This window comes from Rhamphochromis longiceps, linkage group LG5 (assembly GCF_057381845.1).
Source record: "Rhamphochromis longiceps isolate RC_006_pf linkage group LG5, R_longiceps_female_GT1.1, whole genome shotgun sequence".
Taxonomy (NCBI): Eukaryota; Metazoa; Chordata; class Actinopteri; order Cichliformes; family Cichlidae; genus Rhamphochromis; species Rhamphochromis longiceps.
This window is the reverse complement of record NC_140561.1, coordinates 19,959,707-19,984,701: the sequence shown is the minus strand read 5'-3', so window position 1 is coordinate 19,984,701 and position 24,995 is coordinate 19,959,707. Positions and strand designations below refer to the sequence as shown.

The following is a 24,995-nucleotide window of genomic DNA, read 5'->3' as shown; positions in this document are numbered from 1 at the left end:
TGCGATACCACTGATTTCCTTTCCGATCCGATACCAAGTAATATTCAGGGTGGTATCGACGATACTGATCCGATACCGATACTTTGTACAAAAACTTATTTTATTTATTGTATCTCAAATTATAGCGTCATAATGATTACAGGACATCAGAATACCTTCTTCTTATCACTTAATAATGCAGAGTTCATCATATAGAAATAAAAAAAACTAAAGTTGTGTGCTATTTGAACACCTTGCCTGCCTGGAGGACTAAAGGACTCCGTGAGAGACTCTCACCCTAGCAGCACCTGTCCCTCTCCTCCTCTTCAGTTCGCCTCAACATACGCTCGTCATATTTTGTGATATGATTTACTCTGAGGTGTTTGACAAGGTTAGTGATGTTGCCACAACCATACATGCCAACCCTCCCGATTTTTCCGGGAGAATCCCACCTTTCTCCAGATTTTCCACCCGGACAACAAAGTTGAAAAACCATATCGCAGAATTCATAGCGCGGCCCAGCCAATTCCAGTTTCCAACAATGACGGCAGCGACTTAGTTTTAATATCACTCTTATTTCTCTTTCTGGGTCGCAAAAAAACTTTTAACATATTTTCAGGTGAGAATGTAGCTGTGTAAACTTCAAATATCTGAGCCGACCGACACATCGTCTTCAAACCCCCGCGGTCTTTCACCACTCGGGTTAAACATGATGTACAAGTCACTTTGATAACTTAAAAATGTTCTTGTTTGGCTTTTTCAGTGTTTTATTTGTTCGTGAGTAAATCGGTTTGGCTGAGATTAAAGTTATTAGATTAGATTAAATTAAATTAAACTTTATTATTCCCTCGGGAGGGTTCCTCCGGGGTTTTCACACAGCTGAATAAACGTCAAACAGAAAACTGATTAAACAGAAGAGTTTACGTCAGTGTCCGGTTATATTTTAGACAGCAAGGAGCAGACGGCAGAGTTTCACTCCACCGAGGGAGCTCGTGACGTACTACCCGGCTTTCTTTAGACCGCGAAGGCCGGTCCTCAGGTGGAAACAGCCTCTGAATTTGGACACCCCCGCTGTTTCCGGGCCGGCCAATAATAACGGTGACATTTAACGTATTTTATCCGATAAATAAACCCTGTAAAATATATTTATCCGCCCAAACAGCCCTTTTGAATGTCTCCCTAATTCTGAGGTCTCAAGGTTGGCAAGTATGGCCACAACACCTCACTTTTTTTGCCACATTTATTGCAAACCACGGCTCAGCTGTTTGTGGAGGTAAAATACATCCGCACAATTACGCTCAGCCATTGTTGTGAGTGCGCACGCCAAGGGGCTGCGAGACATTTATACAGCCGTATTTCGCACATGACTATGAAAGGCGGAAGAGGAAGTAGTTCCTTTGAATGTAGGCAATCCGAATGTTATAGTTTCTTTCCACTGTGTTCCTGTTAATGATAAACTACAAATTTACTCTAAATTACTAAAATATCGATATTTTAATGTGAGAATCGATTCTAGAACATAAATGATTGGTATCGGAGGAATCGATATTTCAGGATCGATCCGCACATCACTAGTATCAATTCTTGTGAAGGGCATGGCTGCAGGAAACAAGTCCGTTTCTGAGTTACTCAGAGAACTTGCTAACCGCTTAGATTGAACGTCTTCACCTCAGTCTGCGTATTGCAGCAGTGTACTGGAGATGAAGTGGTCCCTGGTCCAAGTTCTCATCACAACCGCACAGTGTTAACGTTAGCAAATGCTAACGCTATCACAGCTAGCTCCACTCCACGAAACGCTGTTCAGGGTAAGTAACGATATGTTATTATTGCTTGGTTAGTCTGTCTGTCTGGCAAAAATGAGCTTTTTAATCAGTTTAGTCACAGATTTTTTTTAATACTGTTTTTTATCATAGCAAAGAATTCTATAAATTAGGTAAGAGAAAATAATTGTCTTCTGGGTTAATGTCTGTATTACTATTTACATTGTTGTAGGTAATAGTTATTCATGACTGTTTTAAAGTGGCTTATCTTCTGTGCTAATATGGAAGACAAGTAATCTATGTGAAAGAAAAGAAAGCAATTTTAGTTCAACGTAGTGATTTTGTAAGTGGGTATAATTTGAAAATGCTTTTACTAGTACAGTGGATGTTCTTTAAATATTTAACATTTAAAGTGTGTGTCACTTTACAGACTCCAACTTCAGTTTTGGTTTGGTCTCACCGTTGTAGGTCATAACACAAACAAGTCGTCAAGTCAAGCAGCTGAGGAAAGGGCTTAAGGAAACCATGGTATGGCCGCTTCTGACAGAAAGATCAGACATCATTCCTCCTTTCTTACCAAGGGAATCAGACTGCTCCCTGTTGTGAGGTAAGGTCAGGTCACATCTTTTAACATCTGAATAGTAAAGCTATTTGGTTAATTTATGAAGGATGAACATTAATTGTTGACACAAAACACCAATATACTGTTTTGTATGCGTGGGTTAGTTGAACAGCTGGGTTACATTTAATAAAAATACACCTAATGTTGCTGATGCTCTTAAGACTACAAGATAAGTAAAGCTATAAAATGACTGTGGCCTGCCACAGAAGATGAAGATGAGGAAGAAGAGGAATGCTCTCGAGGATAAATGCAGAGTGGCAGGTTACCTTCGGTCCTTCATTGAAAATGGTAAGTCTGCTGCGATAGGTATTTTGCCATTGGTTTTCTCTGATTATACTTTGGTAAATGGTAAATGGCCTGTATTTATATAGCGCTTTACTAGTCCCTAAGGACCCCAAAGCGCTTTACATATCCAGTCATCCACCCATTCACACACACATTCACACACTGGTGATGGCAAGCTACATTGTAGCCACAGCCACCCTGGGGCGCACTGACAGAGGCGAGGCTGCCGGACACTGGCGCCACCGGGCCCTCTGACCACCACCAGTAGGCAACGGGTGAAGTGTCTTGCCCAAGGACACAACGACCGAGACTGTCCAAGCCGAGGCTCGAACCGGCAACCTTCCGATTACAAGGCGGACTCCCAACTCTTGAGCCACGATCGCCCCGATCGCCCCTTTGGTAAATTACATACAGTCCAGTGATCTTGGGTCATTAACAAAGTACACTATAGTAGAGCTGGGCGATATGAGATTTTTTCATATCACGATATTTATTTTTATTTATTTTTTTATAAAAAGGACAAGAGCGGTGAGGTCTTTCGCAATAGTTTAATTTTTCTATTGAGAAAAAGTTATTTCGCAATACATATCGTTATCGTTCTATCGCCCAGCTCTACGCTATAGTATAATTTTGTTTTGTTATTTGCTCCATGCAATACATAAGAGTGGTGGCATTATCAGTTGCACTAGAATTGTATGTAGACTACTTTTAGCTTTGTTAACATAAAAATATCTATAAAAGCTACAACAGCAATTTGAGTGGGGCAAAAATGTCTGGTGCCCTGTATGTAAGTGGTCATCTTTTATGGTATTTCTCCATAAAAGATTCAAAATAATGAATATAGGATGTCATTATAGTTTAAAACAATCTTCTGTTGCAGCATCTTGTGCACAACAAAAAGCCCTCATCAAGTTTTGGACAGGATGGGAAGTCTTGCCGAGAAATGACTGTGGAAGTGGTCAACAGCAATCTTCCAAAGTCTTCCACCGGTTTTGAAGTACTACGTCTTCCTGCACACTACTGTACCTATGAGTCATTTCTAATGGACATTCAGGTGTGTCTCAACTCTACTGACTCAGGTTTTGGTCTGGTTTACGATTGATTCCATAACCACATGGTAAAATTAGACCATTTCTTCTTTCTTGCATCACATTACTGTACTCGGTGTTCAAAGAAACGGACAATCTAGTGAGTTCTAGTTCTTTTTAATACACTTGACAGTGAAAAATACAGAGTACAGGTGTGCATTTATGGCTTTTTTAATATAAACTGATGAAGAGTTCAGATATCAAAATCAGTTGTTCACTGTACATTATAAATTACACAATATGTTTTGTTTATACTCGCTACTGATACAAAAAAAATTTCTAGAAAAAATTATTTGAATTAAGATGTTACACTACTGTACTGTGTTCATTGTATTAAATCTGCTCAGAGTTGACATGTACTGTATATCCAACCAAGAAATGAATATCATTAAAGTGACAGCTGTATAAAACAAATCCTGTTTTATAGCCACTCACTGTTTTGTTGAAAATGAAATTGGTTATGCTGTTTTGAGTCAGTATTAGCTACAAAGCTGTAGAAATTTAAAAAAAAAAAAAAATCCTCCTGACATAGAAACTGATTAAATGTAATAATGTCTTTCTACAAGTGATTTTGAAGTATTGGTAGCACAGCAGGGTCTTGTTCATTCAGTGCATCTGGGAGCTGAATCTCAGGAATGGTGATCTCATTTGATGGGCAGCGATTATGTTGTCCCGTCCAGTCCACACCATAATCCTCATCAACCTGAAAGAGCATGCACATGTTTTAAATCTAAACTGAAGAGGTGTTTCCTGCAGCTGTTCCTAGATGGACTTATTGAGTCTGCCAGGGCCTATGTGAGTTGCTTAGGCATTGGCTACCAACTAATTATTCATTCACCCATTCTAGGTCAGGATTGGTTCTCTTCAGGTATAACAAATGTAACTTTGTTTAAAGTATTGCCATCTATACCTGACAGGTGGGATAAAAGAGAATGGCTTGGGAGGCGCACAGCAAATCTCAAAGTTTTCCAATTAATGCTGAAAGAACCAAGGATGTAAATGTATTCTTGTTTTAGCTTTACCGAAGACACCAGAGAAAGTATATCTATAATGCTGCTGAAATAGACAAAACCATTTCAATAAACTCGCTATTTAACATCAACCTTGTTATGCGTTATCAGAGAACAATCAACTGCAAACAGCAATGAAACATTCAACTATGTACTATTTAAAGCACTAATGACCCTGTTGTCTAACAAGATGTGATAAGTAAGTAGACTGTGGAAAGCTGGTGGGTCTACTCTCTGTGTAAAAGGGTCCTACAGGCTCCACTGACCCCAGTCTCCGAGTTAACACACTAACAGCTAACACTGCTAAACGTGTCTCAACGCCGAGATGGCGCCGATAGCTTTAGCCGTAGCTGCCCCACTTAGTTTAGACAGTAACAAAAAAAAGTAAGCGATAATAATTCATTGTCAAACGTCATAATTAAGGTCAACATCTAAACAATGCTGTGTACAGAATCACACAGGTGCTCAATTACAGCATAAACTTACCTTAGACCATCCTCCGTCATTTTCCTCCTAATTGTGCTCGGAGACACAGAAAAATGTATCGGCAATTACCCCGACGGTTATCCCGGACAGCACTAAAGTCCTGAGTGCTGCACCGGGATTTCTAGACGTGGACGGCCAACATTTGAAGACTGTTCTTCCTCGGCGTATTCCAAACGAACACGGTGCTGAATTGATCTTAAACCTTTGACAATGCTGTCATCGATGCGAACATCTTGAAGAGCAATTATCATCCCAAGCATTTCAGAAACATCTAAACGACTCAAAACAGTATCTACAGGTAAATGATCCCTCTCTATCTGATTTGCTTAAATGAGCAGAACTGGCTGAAGTTCACACCAGTCCGCCATCCTCCGTGACTTTTGACCTAGCACGCTGTTGCTAGCTGTAGCAGCCGTCCGCGGAGCCGGTATCCAGGAAAACTAGTCGATGGTAAACGATAAGCCAATAGGTGCAAAGGTCAAGCCCACTCACACTGATTGACAGACAAAGTCATTCTGCTGAAAAGTCGCATTATGAAATAAATAGACCATCGGGAAAAACGGGATTTTGAAATAAAGACTGACTTTGAAAAAAGGTCATTTTGGACTAAAAACGGCTGGAAATAAATAAAATGCCTCAGGAATAATCTCTGTTATTGTGAAAAATAATGACCATGAAATAATATTTCACAATAATAAGTAAATTTATATAGCAGAATGCAATATATTTCACAATAATGAGCATTTTTTTCAAAATGTGTTCCATTATTTCACAATATCATTCTCACATTACATATCTGTGTCTTATTTATTCACATAGTTATTTATTTCATCTTGACCTATTTATTTATTTAATTTTGAACACTTTGGAGTTCCATATTGTCTGGTTGTGTATGTGCGCCCAAAGTCTTAATCTGTTCCTATGACACAGAATTAGACTTTGAGACCTTGAAAGGTTTTTTTTAGAAAAAGGTGAGGACGTGGTGTTACAGTTAAGATTTGGTTTAATGTTAGGATACGTCAAACATTTAGGTATGCTGCTGAGATTATGGGTTGAGGTGTCCATTATATTAGTGGGGGTCCTCAAAAATATACTGTAGCTGTGTGTATAATGCATGTTATTTGTCAGTCTGCCTGTGCTTCACTGCTGTAATCTTAACCTGTGTTGGTATGAGAGCCACTCCAGTGTCATTGTCACGTGGCTGCATAGCTTGCTGGCTGCAAAGTCAGCCATCGATTTAAAAAACACTGACCCCATTTAACATGACACCACTGTTATAATGTCATACTGTACCAACAGAGAGACATTAAACCAGTTTGTCAGCTCTTTAAATAAATTTGGCAAAGTTATAATGAACTGAACTACAGAACACATCGTCTGGCGAGTTCAACTCTGCGGCATACGGCAATTTTAAAGGTACAGACAGTTGTTTTTTGAGGTTATTTAATCGGAAAAAAGAATAATTCTATTTTTTTATTAGTTTGTAATTAAATCTTCCAACAAACTGATGCATCCTCATAAACTTAGAATTAATCTATCAAAATTACATAGGAGGGGGCGCCATTTGTGGAAGCTCCACCACCTTAGATATTGTGGCCAAGATGAACATTTTTATTCTGCCTAGTCATGTTTTATGTATGTGGCTAGAGATCAGCCGACATATGTAGTACACCAAAGGCAAAGGAGAAGAGAATTTTTAGGCATTTGCATGACATGGATGAAAATTTTAATTCATGTCTGCACCTTCAAACTCAAGATATGAAGGACTAAACCTATGTTTTATCATTGGCGAAGAGTCTCCTTCACCAAATAAGTGAACACATGAAGGGAAGAGAAAATCTGGATAAACGTCAGACCCTTCCTCCTCAGCTCACGCCTCATCTCTTCAACTGAAGTCAGAGCTCGAGTACACATAAAGTTGTATAAGCATGCTTACTTGTTTCAGAAATTGTCACAATTGCTAATTGTCAGCAGATCAGACATGAATTTTAACCCTGGTCCTTTGTCTTCTTCAGGGCTTCTTTGCAGTAGCCAGTGTGCACATTTGGGGCAGTGTGGATCATGATGCCACTTGGCTTTGTACTGGAATTGTGTGTAGTAGTATTGGAGCAATTTTAATAGCTTATATGTCCTTATTTCCTAACCTAATATTCACCAGGACTGGTGGATTTTTTAAAATTTTGTTTCATTAATTGATTTGCATTTAGTACATATTTATATAATTAATAAAATTGCTTGTAACTGTGCTTTTACTGGACATTTTTGACTTCAGTATTTGTATAAATTTTATAGTTGTAACCCCTCTTACGGTGCAAACTACAGGCAACTACAGGTGGCATTTTGCTAGGAACCAAAGCAATTGCAAAGAGGATTTTTGGTACAATAATGTGTACCTCTTTGCAACCAATTTCACCTAGCAACTGACTGGTCTCTAGGCCTGAGTGACTGGGGCCAAAAACATCCTAAACATCTTCTGACTATTTTAGCACTTTACCAATTCCCTTTTGTTTTTGAAGCCTAAACCCACTGTCTCACTCGTTAACACAAACCAAAACATGATCTTAATATATCCACCCAGCCGTCTGACTGCTGCAGACACTTGCAATTTGTATCTGATTACCCAACATGCTTAAACGATGAAGCTCACTACTCCACAATGAAGAAGTGATATCAAAGCTATTAATACAGATCAGAATGGTTTCAAAGGAACAGAGGTACTGGGAGGATGTGGCACTCAGGGCTCCTCATTGCTTTGTGGCTTCTTTGTGCCACCCTGTTGGCCTGCTTGCTCCTCTGGCTAAGAAAGAAGTGCCAAGGTAAAATTTGTTCCTTTGTGTGTTTTGGTATGGGCCCGTATGGTCTATGTTTCACTCTGTGTTTTATTCAAATGGCAGTATGAGACCGGTTGACTGGTTGAATTTGTTTTCAGGAACTTTTGACGTGTTGTTTTTATTTTTATTTTGGTAAATTGTCATACCTTACTGGGTAGTAAATACAGAAAAATGACACGGTTTGACATATTCAGTTAGGATGACTGTGCATTTTCACAGTAATGGGGGAAAGGAGGGGAGGGGTTCCTGTGAGGTTTACAGATAGCAGCTCCTGCGTCTATTTAAAGTCAGCTTCAACAAGCTAACTGCAACAGACCAAACTGTTGCAGTTAGCTTGTTGTCATATTGATCCTTACTTTTCATATATAATCAATTCACACATGCATCGATATCAAAAATTGACATCCCACACATTGGTTTGTTTAACTATTATTTGTGTGTTAAATATTGAGTTTCATCTAGCTTTGTTTTGTCTCATTTTTCATCTAACACATAGCAATATAGTTAATTCAACATTAATTTAGGAGACCAAAAATAATGTATTTCGTTCTGCCGTGCTGGTTCCTCAATTAATTCAGCTTCTTCAGGTGTGATTCATCAAACATTTTTAAAAACTGCAAAAACCCTCTGGACTCATACACAAACAAGCCTGTACCCACATCTGTTGGAGGTGTAATACTGTGCTGCATGTAATTACTCATCTGATTCATAACTGTGCATGTCAACAGGGGACTAACAAGGTATAATGTGTGTGCAGGTGAAAGAAAAAAATGGGCATTCGGCTAAAGCTTTGCGTGTGCTTCTCCAGTGCTCATAAACAGAGCGATGGGAAAGGTCTGATGCTGCCGCCATCTCTTGGCTGACTGTGAGTTTAAGCAAGGATCTGTCAGGGGGTTTTTTTCCCCTTTATTTAAAGATCAGGGAGAGCAATAGCGTACAGGATTTATGTTGAAAGGGAGCAAAGTGCTGACCTCATGCAGCACAGGTGTAATACTGTGCTGCATGTAATTACTCATCTGATTCATAACTGTGCATGTCAACAGGGGACTAACAAGGTATAATGTGTGTGCAGGTGAAAGAAAAAAATGGGCACAGTTTTGTGGTGCAGAAGATTTGTACATTTTCTTGCATACAAACAATACAAACAAGTGTAAATTGCTGTGTGAATTACAGGCTTTGTGAGCAGTAGTCATCTATATGGAATACCCTGAGGTCTTGTTGGTTCAGCACTGAATTGGACTTATTGACTGGCTGAACTGAGAGGAGACTTTTTTCTATATATATATATATATATATATATATAAAACACCCAGCACGCCCTTGCGGGCGATTTATCCTTCAAGCTCGGGTCCTCTACCAGAGGCCTGGGAGCTTGAGGGTCCTGCGCAGTATCTTAGCTGTTCCCAGGACTGCGCTCTTCTGGACAGAGATCTCCGATGTTATTCCCAGGATCTGCTGGAGCCACTTGCCTAGCTTGGGAGTCACCGCACCTAGTGCTCCGATTACCACGGGGACCACCGTTACCTTCACCCTCCACATCCTCTCGAGCTCTTCTCTGAGCCCTTGGTATTTCTCCAGCTTCTCGTGTTCCTTCTTCCTGATATTGCTGTCATTCGGAATCGCTACATCGATCACTACGGCCGTCTTCTTCTGTTTGTCTACCACCACTATGTCCGGTTGGTTAGCCACCACCATTTTGTCCGTCTGTATCTGGAAGTCCCACAGGATCTTAGCTCGGTCATTCTCCACCACCCTTGGGGGCATCTCCCATTTTGACCTCGGGACTTCCAGATTATACTCGGCACAGATGTTCCTGTACACTATGCCGGCCACTTGGTTATGGCGTTCCATGTATGCCTTGCCTGCTAGCATCTTGCACCCTGCTGTTATGTGCTGGATTGTCTCTGGGGCATCTTTACACAGCCTGCACCTGGGGTCTTGCCTGGTGTGATAGACCCCAGCCTCTATGGATCTTGTGCTCAGAGCTTGTTCTTGTGCTGCCATGATTAGTGCCTCGGTGCTGTCTTTCAGTCCAGCTTTGTCCAGCCACTGGTAGGATTTCTGGATATCAGCCACCTCCTCTATCTGCCGGTGGTACATACCGTGCAGGGGCCTGTCCTTCCATGATGGTTCCTCGTCTCCCTCCTCTTTCTTGGGTTTCTGCTGCCTGAGGTATTCACTGAGCACTCGGTCAGTTGGGGCCATCTTCCCAATGTATTCTTGGATGTTCGTTGTCTCATCCTGGACTGTGGTGCTGACACTCACCAGTCCCCGGCCCCCTTCCTTCCGCTTAGCGTACAGCCTCAGGGCGCTGGACTTGGGGTGAAACCCTCCATGCATGGTAAGGAGCTTTCTTGTCTTTATGTCAGTGGCTTCTATCTCCTCCTTTGGCCAGCCTATTATCCCAGCAGGGTACCTGATCACGGGCAGGGCGTACGTGTTGATGGCCCGGATCTTGTTCTTACCATTCAGCTGACTCCTCAGGACTTGCCTGACCCTCTGCAGGTACTTGGTGGTTGCAGCTTTTCTAGCGGCCTCTTCATGGTTCCCATTCGCCTGCGGGATCCCCAGGTACTTGTAACTGTCCTCTATGTCTGCAATGTTGCCTTCTGGTACTTCAATCCCCTCAGTTCTGACTACCTTCCCTCTCTTTGTTACCATCCGACTACACTTCTCCAGTCCGAATGACATTCCAATGTCATTGCTGTATAGCCTGGTAGTGTGGATCAGTGAATCGATGTCTCGTTCACTCTTGGCATACAGCTTGATGTCATCCATGTACAGGAGGTGGCTGACAACTGCTTCGTTCCGTAGTCGGTATCCGTAGCCAGTCTTGTTAATGATCTCACTGAGGGGGTTCAGGCCTATGCAGAACAGCAGTGGGGACAGAGCATCTCCTTGGTAGATCCCGCACTTGATGGTGACTTGTGCTATGGGCTTGGAGTTGGCCTCTAGTGTTGTATGCCACATCCCCATTGAGTTCCTGATGAAGGCTCTTAAGGTCCCATTGATCTTGTACAATTCTAGGCATTCCAGTATCCAGCTGTGGGGCATTGAGTCATAGGCCTTCTTGTAATCAATCCAGGCAGTGGACAGGTTAGTCAGTCTGGTCTTGCAGTCTCGGCTGACTGTTCTGTCTACCAGTAGCTGGTGTTTTGCGCCTCTGGTATTCTTGCCAATCCCTTTCTGTGTCCCGCTCATGTATTGACCCATGTGCCTGTTCATCTTAGCTGATATGATGCCTGACAGGAGCTTCCATGTAGTACTGAGGCAGGTTATTGGTCGGTAGTTGGAGGGGACCGGTCCCTTCTTGGGGTCCTTGGGGATCAGGACCGTCCGACCTTCGGTTAGCCATTCCGGGTGTCTCTCGTTAACTAGCAGCTGGTTCATTTGTGCTGCCAGACGCTCGTGGAGTGCAGTCAGCTTCTTCAGCCAGTAGGCGTGAACCATGTCGGGCCCTGGTGCTGTCCAACTCTTCATACTGGAGACCCTTTCTTGGATATCTGCCACTGTGATGGTTACTGGACCCTGTTCAGGGAGGTCGCTGTGGTCTGCCCTCAGATCCACTAGCCACTGAGCATTGCCGTTATGGGTTGCTGGTTCTGTGGAGAACAGCTGGTTTATTCTCCTGCCTTCTATCTCTCTGGTGTATCTCCTCAAGCGGCTGGCCAAGGCTATGAGTCTTTGCTTGGCAGTTTCCAAGGCCTCAGGTATGGACAGCTTGCTGTATTTCTTATGCACCTTCTTTGTCGCACCTTTCTGCAACTCCATTAGTTGGCTAACCTCCCTCCGTGCTACTTTGATCTTGCCCTCTAGCCTCCTTCTCCATGGAGGGTACTGCCCCTTGTGGCTGTTCAACTTGTAGCCAAGCATCTCACTGATCACTGCTGCCGTATTGTAGATCAGCTTGTTAGTGTCGGTAATCGTGGTTGTAGGTATCGTCCGTAGTGCTGCATTAACATCATCTAGCAGACCTTCTGAGGGTACTTCACGTAATCTTGGTAACCGACTACGGGGGATACAGGTTTCAAGCTTGGCCATGATCCTATTTTTCAGGTCAGTTCCTCTCGCACTCAACGATCCTTCTCCTATCGCACTTGGGGCTATGTACCCAATCTCGGGTGGGGGTGATGATATCTCCCCCCTGACCTGGCGTCCTGACTCCTCCTTGCCATAGCATTTGTGTTGTACCTCGTCAATCTCTAGCTGTGAGAGCAGTCCCTTCTTTCGAATGTTGGAACACTGAGCTACTAGTTGTTTCGCCGTCATTGTGGATGTTGGATATCGAAGAATCCATAGGTCCCGCATCCTATTCATGTAGCCCCTTCCGCCGGGGTTACTTGCGTAGTAGCATTCCAACAATGCCCTGTTTTCGTCTCTTGCCTCTTCGTCTCTTGCCCATATATATATATATATATATATATATATATATATTAGGGGTGCAACGATACACAAAATTCACGGTTCGGTTCGGTTCGATACTTTGGTGTCACGGTTCGATATTTTTTCGATACAAAAAAAATGTTCATGCCTTTTTAATTTGTCATTTATTAAAATTATAAATATATATTTTAACTCAAAAGTACAGTTTTTAAATTTAACCCTAACCCTTGTGCGTGTTTTTTATTTTGACAGCGAATGCGCACCTGCGGACCACTTATGTGCAGCCCTGGTTATTTAGCTCATCATATTGCAGCCACAGAAATTCTTTTGTCCATGAAACCATAAAGCTGCACTTTCTTTTTGCCTTATAGTCTGATTTGTCATAACTTCTCCGTTTTGTGGTAAGCTTTTCTTTGGCTGTCACTTCTTCACCCTGACCTGTCTTATTTGGCTCAGCAGAACTAAAATATATATCTGTCTGTGAAGGTTCTCAGTCATCCAGGTCATCGTCAAATATATATCCTGCTGCTTTTACACGCGCACTCACATAAGCTCAGCGATTCTCTGCGCGATCAACCTCTCACATGTTTAAGCTTGCTGCGGGAGATTTCACTTGTCATGTTTGCATAGTAAGCTAACAATTAATAAGACGATGTCAGAGGAATTGGTGCACAAATTATCATCACTCACAGATCAGTGCTGTCGCTCTCTATACACAGTTCGCACGATTGCAAAGTGAAAGCAAAAAAACAAGCGCAAATTCAAACGCGATTTCAATATGTCACATATTGACAGTGGCTCACCGATGCCAATGACATAATTACCCAGCTACATTTCTGAAAGAATGCAAAAGCATTGACATATATTTTTCCTACAATAGCCCGACGGGCAGGGAAGAGATAGATTTTGGTAGCCCGATCGCTAGCCCCGGGACGTCGGGCTAGCGATATTGCGAGCCCTGTATCTGATTGAGGAATCACTCATCTTTGGAAAAGAGAGTTTATTACAGAGAAATGGCTCTTTCCAAAATAAAAGCTATACTATCCGCTTCTTCTGGGCTATATTCTCAGCAGCATATTAAACACATAAGGAGAATCATGTGCTAACAGCTGTCTAAATGACTCGGCTAAAGTTAGTAGCATGCTTGCTTGTTTTTTTTCTGCTTCCACTTGTCTTTGCACTAGGATGATGTCGGCGTAAATGTGCAGTCATATTCGTTGTGTTCCCACTAGTGCTTTCAGGTTAATCTCGTTGAAATGACCTTAACGCCACAACACGGCAAATCTCCATTAACGAGCTACCGCCGATCGCCCCGTGCATGGGGCTAGATGGCCAACATGTTAACGAGCTAACTGCGCTAACACACTAGCTCCCACCCATGTAATTGAGCATTGCATGGCAAACATACTGTTTTACTTTAGTCCATGACTCGCTTACCTTCAGGGTCATACGTCACATGAAAACCAAAATAATTCCAAACGCCAGATCTGAATGAGGGTGGGGGAGGTCCATGTTGCAAGGAGAGCTTAACTTCTGTCTCGCTAGCTTGCCCTGCGCTCTTCCTTCTGACGATGCTGTCTGTGTTTCGACTACTCCGCCTAGGCTGCACTGTCGAGCCTAGGCGGAGTAGTCGAACGCAGATTCACTGAGCGCTCAACACAGACAGCATCGTCAGAAGGAAAGTTGATAAAATAAATTAAAAATTTTGTATTGTTCGATACATATGCGTACCGAACCGAAAGCACTGTATCGAACGGTTCAATATCGATACGAATATCGTTGCACCCCTAATATATATATATATATATATATATATATATATATATATATATATATATATATATATATATATATATATGGGCACGGTGGTTAGCACTGTTGCCACACAGCAAGAAGGTCCTGAGTTCAATTCCACCATCAGGCCGGGGTCTTTCTGTGTGGAGTTTGCATGGTCTCCCCATGTTTGCGTGGGTTCTCTCCGGGTACTCCGGCTTCCTCCCACCGTCCAAAGACATGCAGCTTGTGGGGATAGGTTAATTGATTAATCCAAATTGTCACTAGGTGCGAGTGAATGTGAGTGTGAATGGTTGTCTGTCCCTGTGTGTTGGCCCTGCGACAGACTGGCGACCTGTCCAGGGTGTACCCCGCCTTTCGCCCTATGACAGCTGGGATAGGCTCCAGCGCCCCCCCGCGACCCTGAAAAGGATAAGCGGAAGCGAATGGATGGATGGATATATATATATATATATATATATATATATAGCGATGTAGCAGTTCCAAATGACAGCAATATCAGGAAGAAGGAACACGAGAAGCTGGAGAAATACCAAGGGCTCAGAGAAGAGCTCGAGAGGATGTGGAGGATGAAGGTAACGGTGGTCCCCGTGGTAATCGGAGCACTAGGTGCGGTGACTCCCAAGCTAGGCGAGTGGCTCCAGCAGATCCCGGGAATAACATCGGAGATCTCTGTCCAGAAGAGCGCAGTCCTGGGAACAGCTAAGATACTGCGCAGGACCCTCAAGCTCCCAGGCCTCTGGTAGAGGACCCGAGCTTGAAGGATAAACCGCCCGCAGGGGCGTGCTGGGTGTTTTTTTTGTGTGTTTTTTTTATATATATATATATAACCGTGTGTTTTTTGTTTGTTTTTCGGCATTCATTCCTAAGGAGCCAGCCTATCAACTGCAAAACACAAAAAAGATAAAGCCTGTGGGAGTAAACTAACTGCATTGTAGAGGATGTTGCAGAGGGATCACTAATGCTTTAAATTACAAAATGGATAGGAGAGAAAATGCTGAAGGATAATGCTGGAGAAGCTCATCTTTTGTAGAGAGGGTCTGTCATGTGAGTGAAATGCCAGTTTGCACTTTAAAGTGACTTATGGGTTTGCTTTTTGTAAAAAAATAACCAGTGATTCATGTACAGTTAAGTCACATACAGCTGTGGTAGGATCATAGTTTAGATAACATTGTATTCTAATTCTTCCTCCACAGGTGGTGATGACCTCTCAGCAGAGGATGCTGGTAAGCCAGACTGCAATTAAAGTAAACACCATCACCGCCAGCATTGATCTGTGCAGCGTTCCTCTGACTTGGCATGAGAGTACAACCTTGCCATGCTCCTATTCAGTGGCGGTGGGCATTGTTAGATTGGCTGTACTGTGGCCCAATGGCCTTACGGGACACCATGGGGGCAAACCATATTTTGAGGAAGGGGGGTTCGTAGAGCGTGTGTGTGTGTGTGTGCGTGTGTGTGTGTCTAAATGCGTAAGCACAACTATGTGTGCCTCGAATGTCTGCCAACAGGATAGTTGGGCTGTGCACTTTTGCAACTGTTACTACCTTCCATAACAGGCAGGCTGACTTAGAGGCTCCTTGTACTGTACACAGTACAGCAGGGTGGCAGGGATTTCTGCATTCAAGGTCTCTTTCTCCCAGTCAGCTTCAGCTCCAGGACCATGGCACAACAGAGTCCTACCGACCCCACGAAGATGGGAGTGGGTCGGGCAATTGCCGTGCTTACCTCCGGAGGCGATGCCCAGGGTAAGTAGATGGTCTCCGGGGAGCATGGTGTGCCCAGGCAGTATTGCTGTTGTTTTGTTTCAGCAGGTGGCAGATTTGACTGGTGAAAATCAGCACTTAGGGACTCATCAGCAGTGACAATACAGTCAAGAATTTAAGTCTTGTCTTTGAAACTGTTCTTGGTTGTCAAAGACAAATAATAAACATAATGAATACAAACTGTGCATATATAACAATGAATTAGACTTAACACTGTAAATCAGTTTTAGCTAAAGTACTAAGAATGGCCCAGACAAACTTCACTGCCATGTTTAATCACCACAGCAGCTCTGTTTTAATATCGACTGTAACTACTCGCAAATTTTTACTCACTGATCATATTTAATGATTTTCCTTCTAAAGAGTTAAACTACTGAGCTATCCACTCTTATGGATAACTTATGTAAAAGGGCAGCATGAAGGACTTCACCCAGACGTGGTAGAACTACAGACAGAGATAGATGCTCCCCTGACCTTTAACTTGATGAGGAATATCTCCACTGTGACCTTTGGGAGGCGTGTCAGTGACCCCACACAATCCTGTAGTGTAAGCATGTGAGGCAGTGAGCTATTCAAATGATTCCTTTTTTTCCCATCTCAAATGTATAAGATCCTTGAACAGAGTGCAAAACTGGATATCTCTAACCTTTCTTTATTTTCCTAAAATACCTAAAATACATAATCCTCATTAGAACTTGTATGTCATTTACCAAGTTTCTTCCTCCTCTTCTTCCACCTTTCTCTGTAGAACTGTATCTGTTATGGGGGCTAATTTTAGAGGCGTGACCTTTCTGTCATGTGTTTGTAAAGGGGGGAGATAGAGTGGGAGTGCAGTCCAACTCTCCTCTCCTTTTTTACACCGTAAGTGGAGATGCTCTTGACACCCTTAAAGTTAATTTTCCATATCTTGTCCTTTAAACAACCCCTTCAAAAGAGCAGACACAGGCCCAGTTTCCTTTCCAGCAGTTTACCGCTATCAGCTCTCTTGTGGTTCTTGATGCTCCCATTTGGTGTTTATCAGCTGATGAAGCATGTTAATATGAAGTCTAAAAAAAGAACTGTCATTATACTTGCAGAGATTAGTTGTGCTAAATCAGTGCAGATTATTATCAAAGAAAATGGTGCCTTGGAAAGAGTAAATAGCCTACTCGAGTTACCCCACTAACTTAGAGACAACCAGACAGACTTTGATGTAAAACTAAAAATAATGCAAGCGAGGGTGGAATATTCTTTAGTGATCCCCACGAGGCTGAGGTGTAAAAATCGGTTGTGAAAATATGCTAATCCAGTTATCATAAATTTTTAAGAAGGGCATCATTTTGAACTTTTAACTGTATTTTCATGCATTTTACAGCTTTTCCTATCAATAAAGACCTCTCTTATGGCCATTTACATACCACCATAATAGATAAACAAATGACATAAACCTTCCCTTTTTTTCACTCCTATTCTCATTTCTGTTTTTAACAATGTGTCCAGTAATAAAAGAATAGAATATTTTTGTTAATAAATATAAACTCGTATTTGATAATTGCAGGACAGCCTGCAGAATGAGCTACCAGAACCTTTTCTGTCATTTTACACAATTTTATTTCTAACAATTTATGCCCAAAGAGTTGTGGCGACTTTGTTATGCAGAAAACTGGGATATATTGTTGTAATTGACTTTGCATTGCTTTTTCTCATACTAAATTATTCTAAAGATTAAATGTGCAGTTAAACATCTCTGTACTGATAGAAAAAGGTGTTTCATTGATCTAACTTACCCGAGATCGAAGTGGACCGTATGACCCCCATATTGTAAAAGGAGTGTGACATCCCTGCCATAGGTATAGAAAATCTGTAGGATTAGGAGTGGTGGATATTCATGCATGTAGCATGTGGGGGCCAGCTCCACGTGTAACCCAGCACCTTAGCCAAAGGCAATCACAGGAGAATTGCTCCTGTGTGTTTTTGATGGCAGTGGGAGTACAAGGAGAACAAGAAACCTCTGCGCAAAAGACCTTTAGCACAGGTTTGAACCCAGAACCCTCTGGCTGTGGGCAATGGTACAAAACTTTAAACCACTCAGACTTTAAATCATTAGACATACATATGTTAGGCAGGAAGTTGCTGAAGTGCCGCATCTATCCCAAAAATTTAAACCAAACTTTTGTGCTGTCATAAGTTTCCTATACATTATTCCTGCAGGTATGAACGCAGCTGTGAGGGCCGTAGTCCGAGTGGGAATTTACACTGGAGCCAAGGTCTTCTTTGTGCATGAGGTAAATTCTGCTTTTAACTTCATTTGGTTTCTTCAGATTAATCATTGTAAACACAGATTCAAGAGCTCCAGGTGGTATGTTCAGTTTCGGCATGATGTTTGTGCAACAAACCAAAACTACCATACCTAATATTGCAGGTATGAATGCAAGAGTGAATGAATAGTGGCATTGTAAAGCGCTTTGGGTGCCTTGAAAAGCGCTGTATAAATCCAATCCATTATTATTATTATTACCATACCTAATATTGTTATTCAGTTAATACTACCGTTAACAGTAAATATATAATAAAATAAAAAGTCTATGCTTGTTATTTTTCTTTTTAAAATTTAAAAATATTATTTGATTCTATATGGCATATATTCCACTGCCTAATATCCCCACCATAATAATAAAATCAACTGACGGAGTAGAGTAGCTGACTATATAATCACTAAGATTCCCGTGTTATTAAGCCCAAAGCTTTATCCAAGATATGACCCTTTTCACTGAGGTGATATTGTTCTTGTTTGTTAACAGGGTTACCAGGGTCTAGTAGATGGAGGAGACAATATCCGCCCTGCTACGTGGGAGAGTGTGTCAATGATGCTGCAGCTGGTGAGAACACACAAGGATGCAAAAACTGCTGGGTTTTCATTTTTGTTTGTTTTATTGTTTTTTATGTTAAAAAATGGTCACAGACTAACTTTTTGCTACACTCTAAAGCAGTAGATCAAACTAGCAGCTAAATATCAGCATTTTTAAATTGCAATACTAAATAGAAATGAAACATTTGTGCTTAGATTTTGTATAATTGCAGCTGCCATTCTCCTTATTATCCTCTTTGTGATTCTTGTCGGGGTCTGAAACCCTTCTTCATTGCCTGACGTCAGGGTGGGACTGTGATCGGCAGTGCCCGCTGTCAGGACTTCCGAACCAAGGAGGGTCGCACAAAGGCTGCTTGTAACTTAGTCAAGCTGGGCATCACCAACCTGTGTGTGATTGGAGGTGATGGCAGCTTGACGGGTGCAAACCAATTCAGAACAGAGTGGAGCGAGCTGCTGGCAGACCTTGTTAAAGCCGGTGAGAAACACAGAATTCACTTTTCTTAGCGACACAATAAACTCATGTTGTTATGAAACATCCATCGTTTTCTAAACTACTTGTCCAGTTCAGGGTTGCCTATGCCTGGCGCCGATTCTGGATCACCAGCCAATCACAGGGCTAGTTATGGAACGTGGCAAGGTGCATTTTACTGCTGTTAGCCTATTTGTCAAGTGTTTTGTCATTTTGGTCCTCAGGTAAGATCACGGCAATTGAGGCCAAGTCCGCTTCCCACCTTAATATTGTTGGCATGGTGGGCTCCATTGACAATGACTTCTGTGGAACTGACATGACCATCGGCACTGATTCTGCCCTGCATCGCATCATAGAGATCGTGGATGCCATCACCACCACCGCACAGAGGTATGCCCAGAGGCATTCGCATTTTTAAATGTGAACAAAGGAGACAACTGATTTCAGAACTCCTGACCCAAAATCTGTTATTGTGCAGTCACCAGAGGACCTTCATCCTGGAGGTAATGGGCAGGCACTGTGGGTAAGTACAGCTTGTGTGAGTGTTTTGTGCGCGTCAGTGCAAGTGTCAGTTCAGTAGTCACAAAGCTGTAATTACATTATCTCTGTGGAACCACAGAATATGGCACTGACACCAAAATAGATGGAAATGGAGGTGATGAGTTGTGTGTGATATATGTGTGTTCAAGTTATGTCATCCCAGTTTCTTTAAAAACAATCCACAAATTCTTGATATCATCTCTAAAATTGAGGACGATGTTTTGTTTTGTTTTATCTTATGTTTACTTGGTCACATTCCTTTATCGTGTTTGTTATTATCATTATTCTAGGAATTAGTTTTACAACAAAAATCTCATTTTAATATGTACCAATATTAGCGTTAGATATTTTAAAGTTTTAGAAAAAATATTACTTGGTTTAGTTTGTTTGGTTTCCAGTTACCTGGCTTTGGTGACAGCTCTAGCCTGTGGTGCTGACTGGGTGTTCATCCCAGAGATGCCCCCAGATGATGGATGGGAGGAGCATCTGTTCAGAAGACTAACAGAGGTGGATTTCACATTCATGTTCACTTTGGCTTCATTACAGTCCATACATGAAAAGTGAATTGCGATACTGTGTTTTACTCTGTCCCTCTTAGCAAAGAGGCCGTGGCACCCGCTTGAATATTATCATTGTTGCAGAGGGAGCGATGGACCGCCAAGGTAAACCAATCACCTGTGATCATGTCAAACAGGTCAGTATTGGCAGTACTCCAGAATACCACGTTAAGCTCAACTATAGTTAGAAGGACTGCTCATAAGTCATCTGTCTGTGCAGCTGGTATCAAAGAAACTAGGTTTTGACACGCGCACAACCATCTTGGGCCACGTGCAGAGAGGAGGGACTCCCTCTGCCTTTGATAGAATCCTGGTAATGTCTCAGTAAGATCTTCACAATGAATCACCGGCTGGTATTGTTTTCTTTATAAAGTTAACTGTGTAAAGAAAATGTGTTTCAGGCAAGCAGAATGGGAGTGGAATCAGTTATGGCTCTACTGGAGGCCACACCAGAGACTCCTGCTTGTGTGGTCAGCTTGTCGGGAAACATGGCTGTCAGACTTCCGCTCATGGAGTGTGTGCAAGTGGTGAGTTAAGATCCTAAGCACACAAAAAGTCAGATTTCGACACACGGGATCTTCTAAGTATCCAATATGGAATATATAACATGTATGAGATACTGTAGGCAAGCTATAATTGGCTTTGGGGTTGATATTTTAGAATATCTGACCCAGATTTTTGTTTTCCTTCCACCTTCACCTATATCAGACTAAAGATGTCACAACAGCCATGGCTGAGGGGCGGTATGATGATGCGGTGAAGCTCAGGGGAAAGTGAGACATGTACTTTTGTGTTGCTAATACGAAATGCTCATGTGCTGCAATAATTTTTCAATGTCCATATTTTTTTGTTCTAATTTCTGGCAACAGGAGTTTTGGGAACAACTGGAACACTTACAAGATGCTGGCTCATGTCCGCCCCCGAGAGGCAAAGGTTTGAAACTGCCGTGCTACCGAATAAATTGTCTTTCAGTCATTAAGCCTCATTGAAAAACGATATCTCTCTGTAAATATTTTTAATAAAAATCAAATATCTCTGTAAATATTTCTTTGCCAGAGTAATATCAACATCGCCATACTGAATGTGGGAGCTCCGTGTTCTGGAATGAATGCTGCAGTCCGTTCAGCTGTCAGAACTGGACTCCTCCAGGGCCACCAGATGTTGGCTGTGCATGATGGCTTCGATGGCTTGGCCCATGGAATTGTAATCTAATTGCATGCAAAAAATAATAATTAAATAAATAAGCCAGACCAGGGACCGTTTACTGTTTAAGCATTTAAACAGCTGTTTACCATAACTGTGCACAGCCATGACATACGATAGAGCACATGCTCTGTGACTCCACAGATTGAGCCCATTGGCTGGTCTGGAGTGGCAGGATGGACTGGAAAGGGGGGCTCCTTCCTGGGCACAAAGAGGTGAGAGGTGACAAGTGCAGTAATGAGAGTGCGTGTTACAAGTCTTACATCTCCATAACTTTTATCTTAGGGAGATATAATCTGTTATCATGTGGCTTTCTTCTGTTCTGAAGATCCCTGCCTCAGGAGTTCATGGAGAAGATCAGTCTGAGCATCACTAAGTTCAACATTCATGCTGTGATCATTATCGGAGGCTTTGAGGTGAGCAGCATTAGACTGTGATAATGCCACAGGTAGATCGGTATTCACACCATAACCTACATATTTTAGGTTTGAGCAGGGATAAAGAGTAAATGCAGGTATTATTATTATTATTATTATTCATTAAGTAGTTTTATTTAAAAGGGACCATGTACAGTATTAGCATAAACGTTGCCATTCAATACATTGTATCACAGTAAGCTTAAGTTGATTTCTTTTATAATTTAAAAATATTAATACACAAAACAGTACATTTAGGAAAACAAACAAACAATGTATTTGATGCAGCATTTCACATCTCTTTAACACAGTAATAACGTATTTAACATGTGTTTACATTTGCACCCATGAGGGAGTGTCCAATTCCCACTTGGAGAATGACAAAACACAAAGTCCAAAGCTAGAACCAGCTGTGCCATAGGTCAGCTACCCTCTCTATTTTTAACTTTCACTGTTAAAAATAGAACCCAGACCTCTTACAGTGTAGGTTGCCTTCAGACTGCAGCATGTAGTAGGCTCTGGCCTACACAGAAAATCAGGAAAATGTGACAGCTGAGCTTGTAGTGTAGAGCATCTGTGCACTAGAGTGGAAGCACAACCCAGTACATGCACCTCCAATTAACCCAAAACAAGCACAGAAACAGGTTTACAGCAATTGCAAAACATACACACACACGCACGCACGCACACACAAAAAAACCAACCCTCGGTCAGTGCCAGTTACCCACAACAAATGTGGAGGTGAGTTTCTGTGTGGATGAAACCAGTCTACTCTGTTTCCGTATCTTCCTGCCACATTGAGAGCACATAAACAAGAACGACAGACACTCATTCTTTTACTGTTTTCTCCTCATAGGCATTTTTGGGAGGTCTGCAGTTGGTGCAAGCTAGAGAGAAATATGAGGAGCTGTGTATCCCACTCGTTGTTGTTCCCGCTACTGTGTCCAACAATGTTCCTGGATCCGACTTCAGCATTGGTGCTGACACTGCCCTCAACACCATAACTATGGTAAAGCTCTTATTTGGCACACTCTTAAGCACAACAAAACAACAAAGCATCAAAGTCCTATGCAGCACATTGTTCTCTTCTCATGTGTCTGCATTTGTAGACGTGCGACAGGATCAAGCAATCTGCTGCTGGAACCAAGAGAAGAGTATTCATTATAGAGACTATGGGAGGATACTGCGGCTATCTGGCAACCACGGCTGGTTTAGCAGGTGGAGCTGATGCAGCCTACATTTATGAAGAGCCTTTCAACATTCATGACTTAGAGGTTTGTCTGTCTCGTTATGAGAATCACTGATGGATATGTGGATATTTTTAAACACAGGTTTCTTATTCTTGACTTCAAAAAAAAATAATTAATTTGTAGCTAAATGTGGAACATCTGGTGGAGAAGATGAAGACTACAGTGAAGAGAGGACTCATTCTGAGGTTTGAGGGAATTATCAACATTATTACATTTATAGGGTTCACCACTGGAGGTCATATCTTATCTGTTATTCTACTTTTGTTTTAGAAATGAGAAGTGCAATGCAAACTACACCACTGACTTTATCTTCAACCTGTACTCAGAGGAGGGTAAGGGCGTGTTTGACTGCAGGAAGAACGTCCTTGGGCATATGCAGCAGGTGAACTGCTTAATGAAGATCTTCTTGTTTTTTTGTTTCCAAGATCATTATTTGACACCCAGTTCAATATTATGCATTAAAGGAAACCTGTATGTTATCAGGGTGGAACCCCTAGTCCTTTTGACAGGAATTTTGGCACAAAGATGGGGATGAAGTCTGTCCTGTGGTTGACTGACAAGCTGAAGGAATGCTACAGACATGGTGAGATTTTAGTATACCTCAGAAAGCAAAATGTTGTATTGACTTGCTGACCATCGATGTTCCCTGTGCTAATGCCACTTGTGCTGTTTAAACCTTAAACCTCAAGGTCGCATCTTCGCCAACTCTCAGGATTCAGCCTGCGTGTTGGGCATGAGGAAGAGAGCTTTGGTTTTTCAGCCTCTGGCAGAACTGTCAGAACAGACTGACTTTGAGTGAGACCGCATTTCTATTCTTTTCTGCTATCTAGTGCGCTGAAATAACTAAATGCAACTTCAGAAAGAATGTTTTACATATTTACTCAATAATTTGATCTCTTGATTTCATTGATTTCCCTCTGCAGTCATCGTATTCCAAAGACTCAGTGGTGGCTAAAGCTGAGGCCCATCTTGAAAATCCTGGCCAAGTACAAGGTCAACCTGGACATCTCTGAAAAGACTGCAATGGAGCATGTCATCAAGAAGAGGGGCTTAGTTAATCAGTAGTTCAGCTGTAGGCTTATTTATAAGGCATGGGCACATGACCTGACTGTCTTCTTTGAAAGCACTTTGTAAACCATGTTTAAGGAAAGTGCAATATAAATAAAGCTATTAATTAAAAAAAAAATTGTCTCACAGTGGACTCCTTCACCAAATCCCAAGGTGATCACTTTCCTTCATTGCTTATCTCACTGCTGCTGCTGCTGTGCAAAAAAGGTTTTTGTCTATTTTATGCACCCAAATATAATGCCTGTCACTTTATTTCAATCTAAAGTTTATATAAAATACAGCTTTTCAGTTATCTGTAACTGTTTCCCTTTATATGAGAGCTGTCCAATATTACATCAGATTTCTTCTACTCTTTTAACCACATTTTAGACTCAAAATGTGCTCTGAAATACCATTGTCACTGTGCATTGTTATTAATTAATAATTAATTATTATTAATAATTATGATAATTAAGTACAACATGGCACTAATACCTTTAACATATAAATGAAATAATGAGCTATCTTTGATTTATATGGGCTGAAAATAGATTGTGATTGACTGTTTCATTTGAAACATGTAAATATAAATAAAAGAGCAACAGAAAACAAAGTAAAAATCAAAACAAAATTAAGTCACCATGAATAACTCCATATGCCACAC

At 41.7% G+C, this 24,995-nt stretch overlaps 1 protein-coding gene and 2 long non-coding RNA genes across 5 annotated transcripts; 2 read left to right on the top strand and 1 right to left on the bottom strand.

Annotated features, from left to right (window-relative positions):
• Positions 1-1,398: 1,398 nt before the first annotated feature.
• Positions 1,399-4,148, top strand: LOC146669827 (uncharacterized). Of its 3 annotated transcripts, none has more exons than XR_014911735.1 (4): positions 1,399-1,784; positions 2,208-2,346; positions 2,568-2,649; positions 3,527-4,148. It is a non-coding gene; the product is annotated as an uncharacterized LOC146669827 (long non-coding RNA). The 3 variants fall into 3 exon arrangements; XR_014911737.1 differs by having other exon boundaries at positions 1,644-1,784; positions 2,170-2,346; XR_014911736.1 differs by lacking the exon at positions 2,568-2,649 and having other exon boundaries at positions 1,486-1,784.
• On the bottom strand, positions 3,836-5,660 carry LOC146669826 (uncharacterized). The gene is made up of 2 exons (XR_014911738.1): positions 5,231-5,660; positions 3,836-4,437 (listed from the first exon to the last, which is right to left on the bottom strand). It is a non-coding gene; the product is annotated as an uncharacterized LOC146669826 (long non-coding RNA).
• Positions 5,661-15,735: 10,075 nt separating this feature from the next.
• pfkmb (phosphofructokinase, muscle b) lies at positions 15,736-24,470 on the top strand. Its single transcript, XM_085406452.1, has 22 exons — positions 15,736-15,983; positions 18,192-18,265; positions 18,782-18,859; positions 19,135-19,324; positions 19,543-19,708; positions 19,797-19,841; positions 20,257-20,365; positions 20,457-20,552; positions 20,636-20,728; positions 20,817-20,942; positions 21,124-21,188; positions 21,285-21,348; positions 21,472-21,618; positions 21,763-21,833; positions 21,947-22,034; positions 22,891-23,043; positions 23,144-23,308; positions 23,408-23,469; positions 23,555-23,666; positions 23,768-23,867; positions 23,974-24,079; positions 24,208-24,470. The coding sequence occupies exons 1-22, from the start codon at positions 15,899-15,901 to the stop codon at positions 24,347-24,349; spliced, it is 2,337 nt and encodes a 778-aa protein (XP_085262578.1). The 5' UTR covers positions 15,736-15,898; the 3' UTR covers positions 24,350-24,470.
• Positions 24,471-24,995: the final 525 nt, after the last annotated feature.

Bases quoted from the DNA above. Each gene is read 5' to 3' on its own strand.
- pfkmb (XM_085406452.1), top strand. From the start codon at position 15,899: ATGGCACAACAGAGTCCTACCGACCCCACGAAGATGGGAGTGGGTCGG. The intron at 21,834-21,946 runs GTGAGAGGTGAC...TCTGTTCTGAAG, and splicing joins TCCTTCCTGGGCACAAAGAG to ATCCCTGCCTCAGGAGTTCA. The intron at 23,667-23,767 runs GTGAACTGCTTA...GTATGTTATCAG, and splicing joins TCCTTGGGCATATGCAGCAG to GGTGGAACCCCTAGTCCTTT.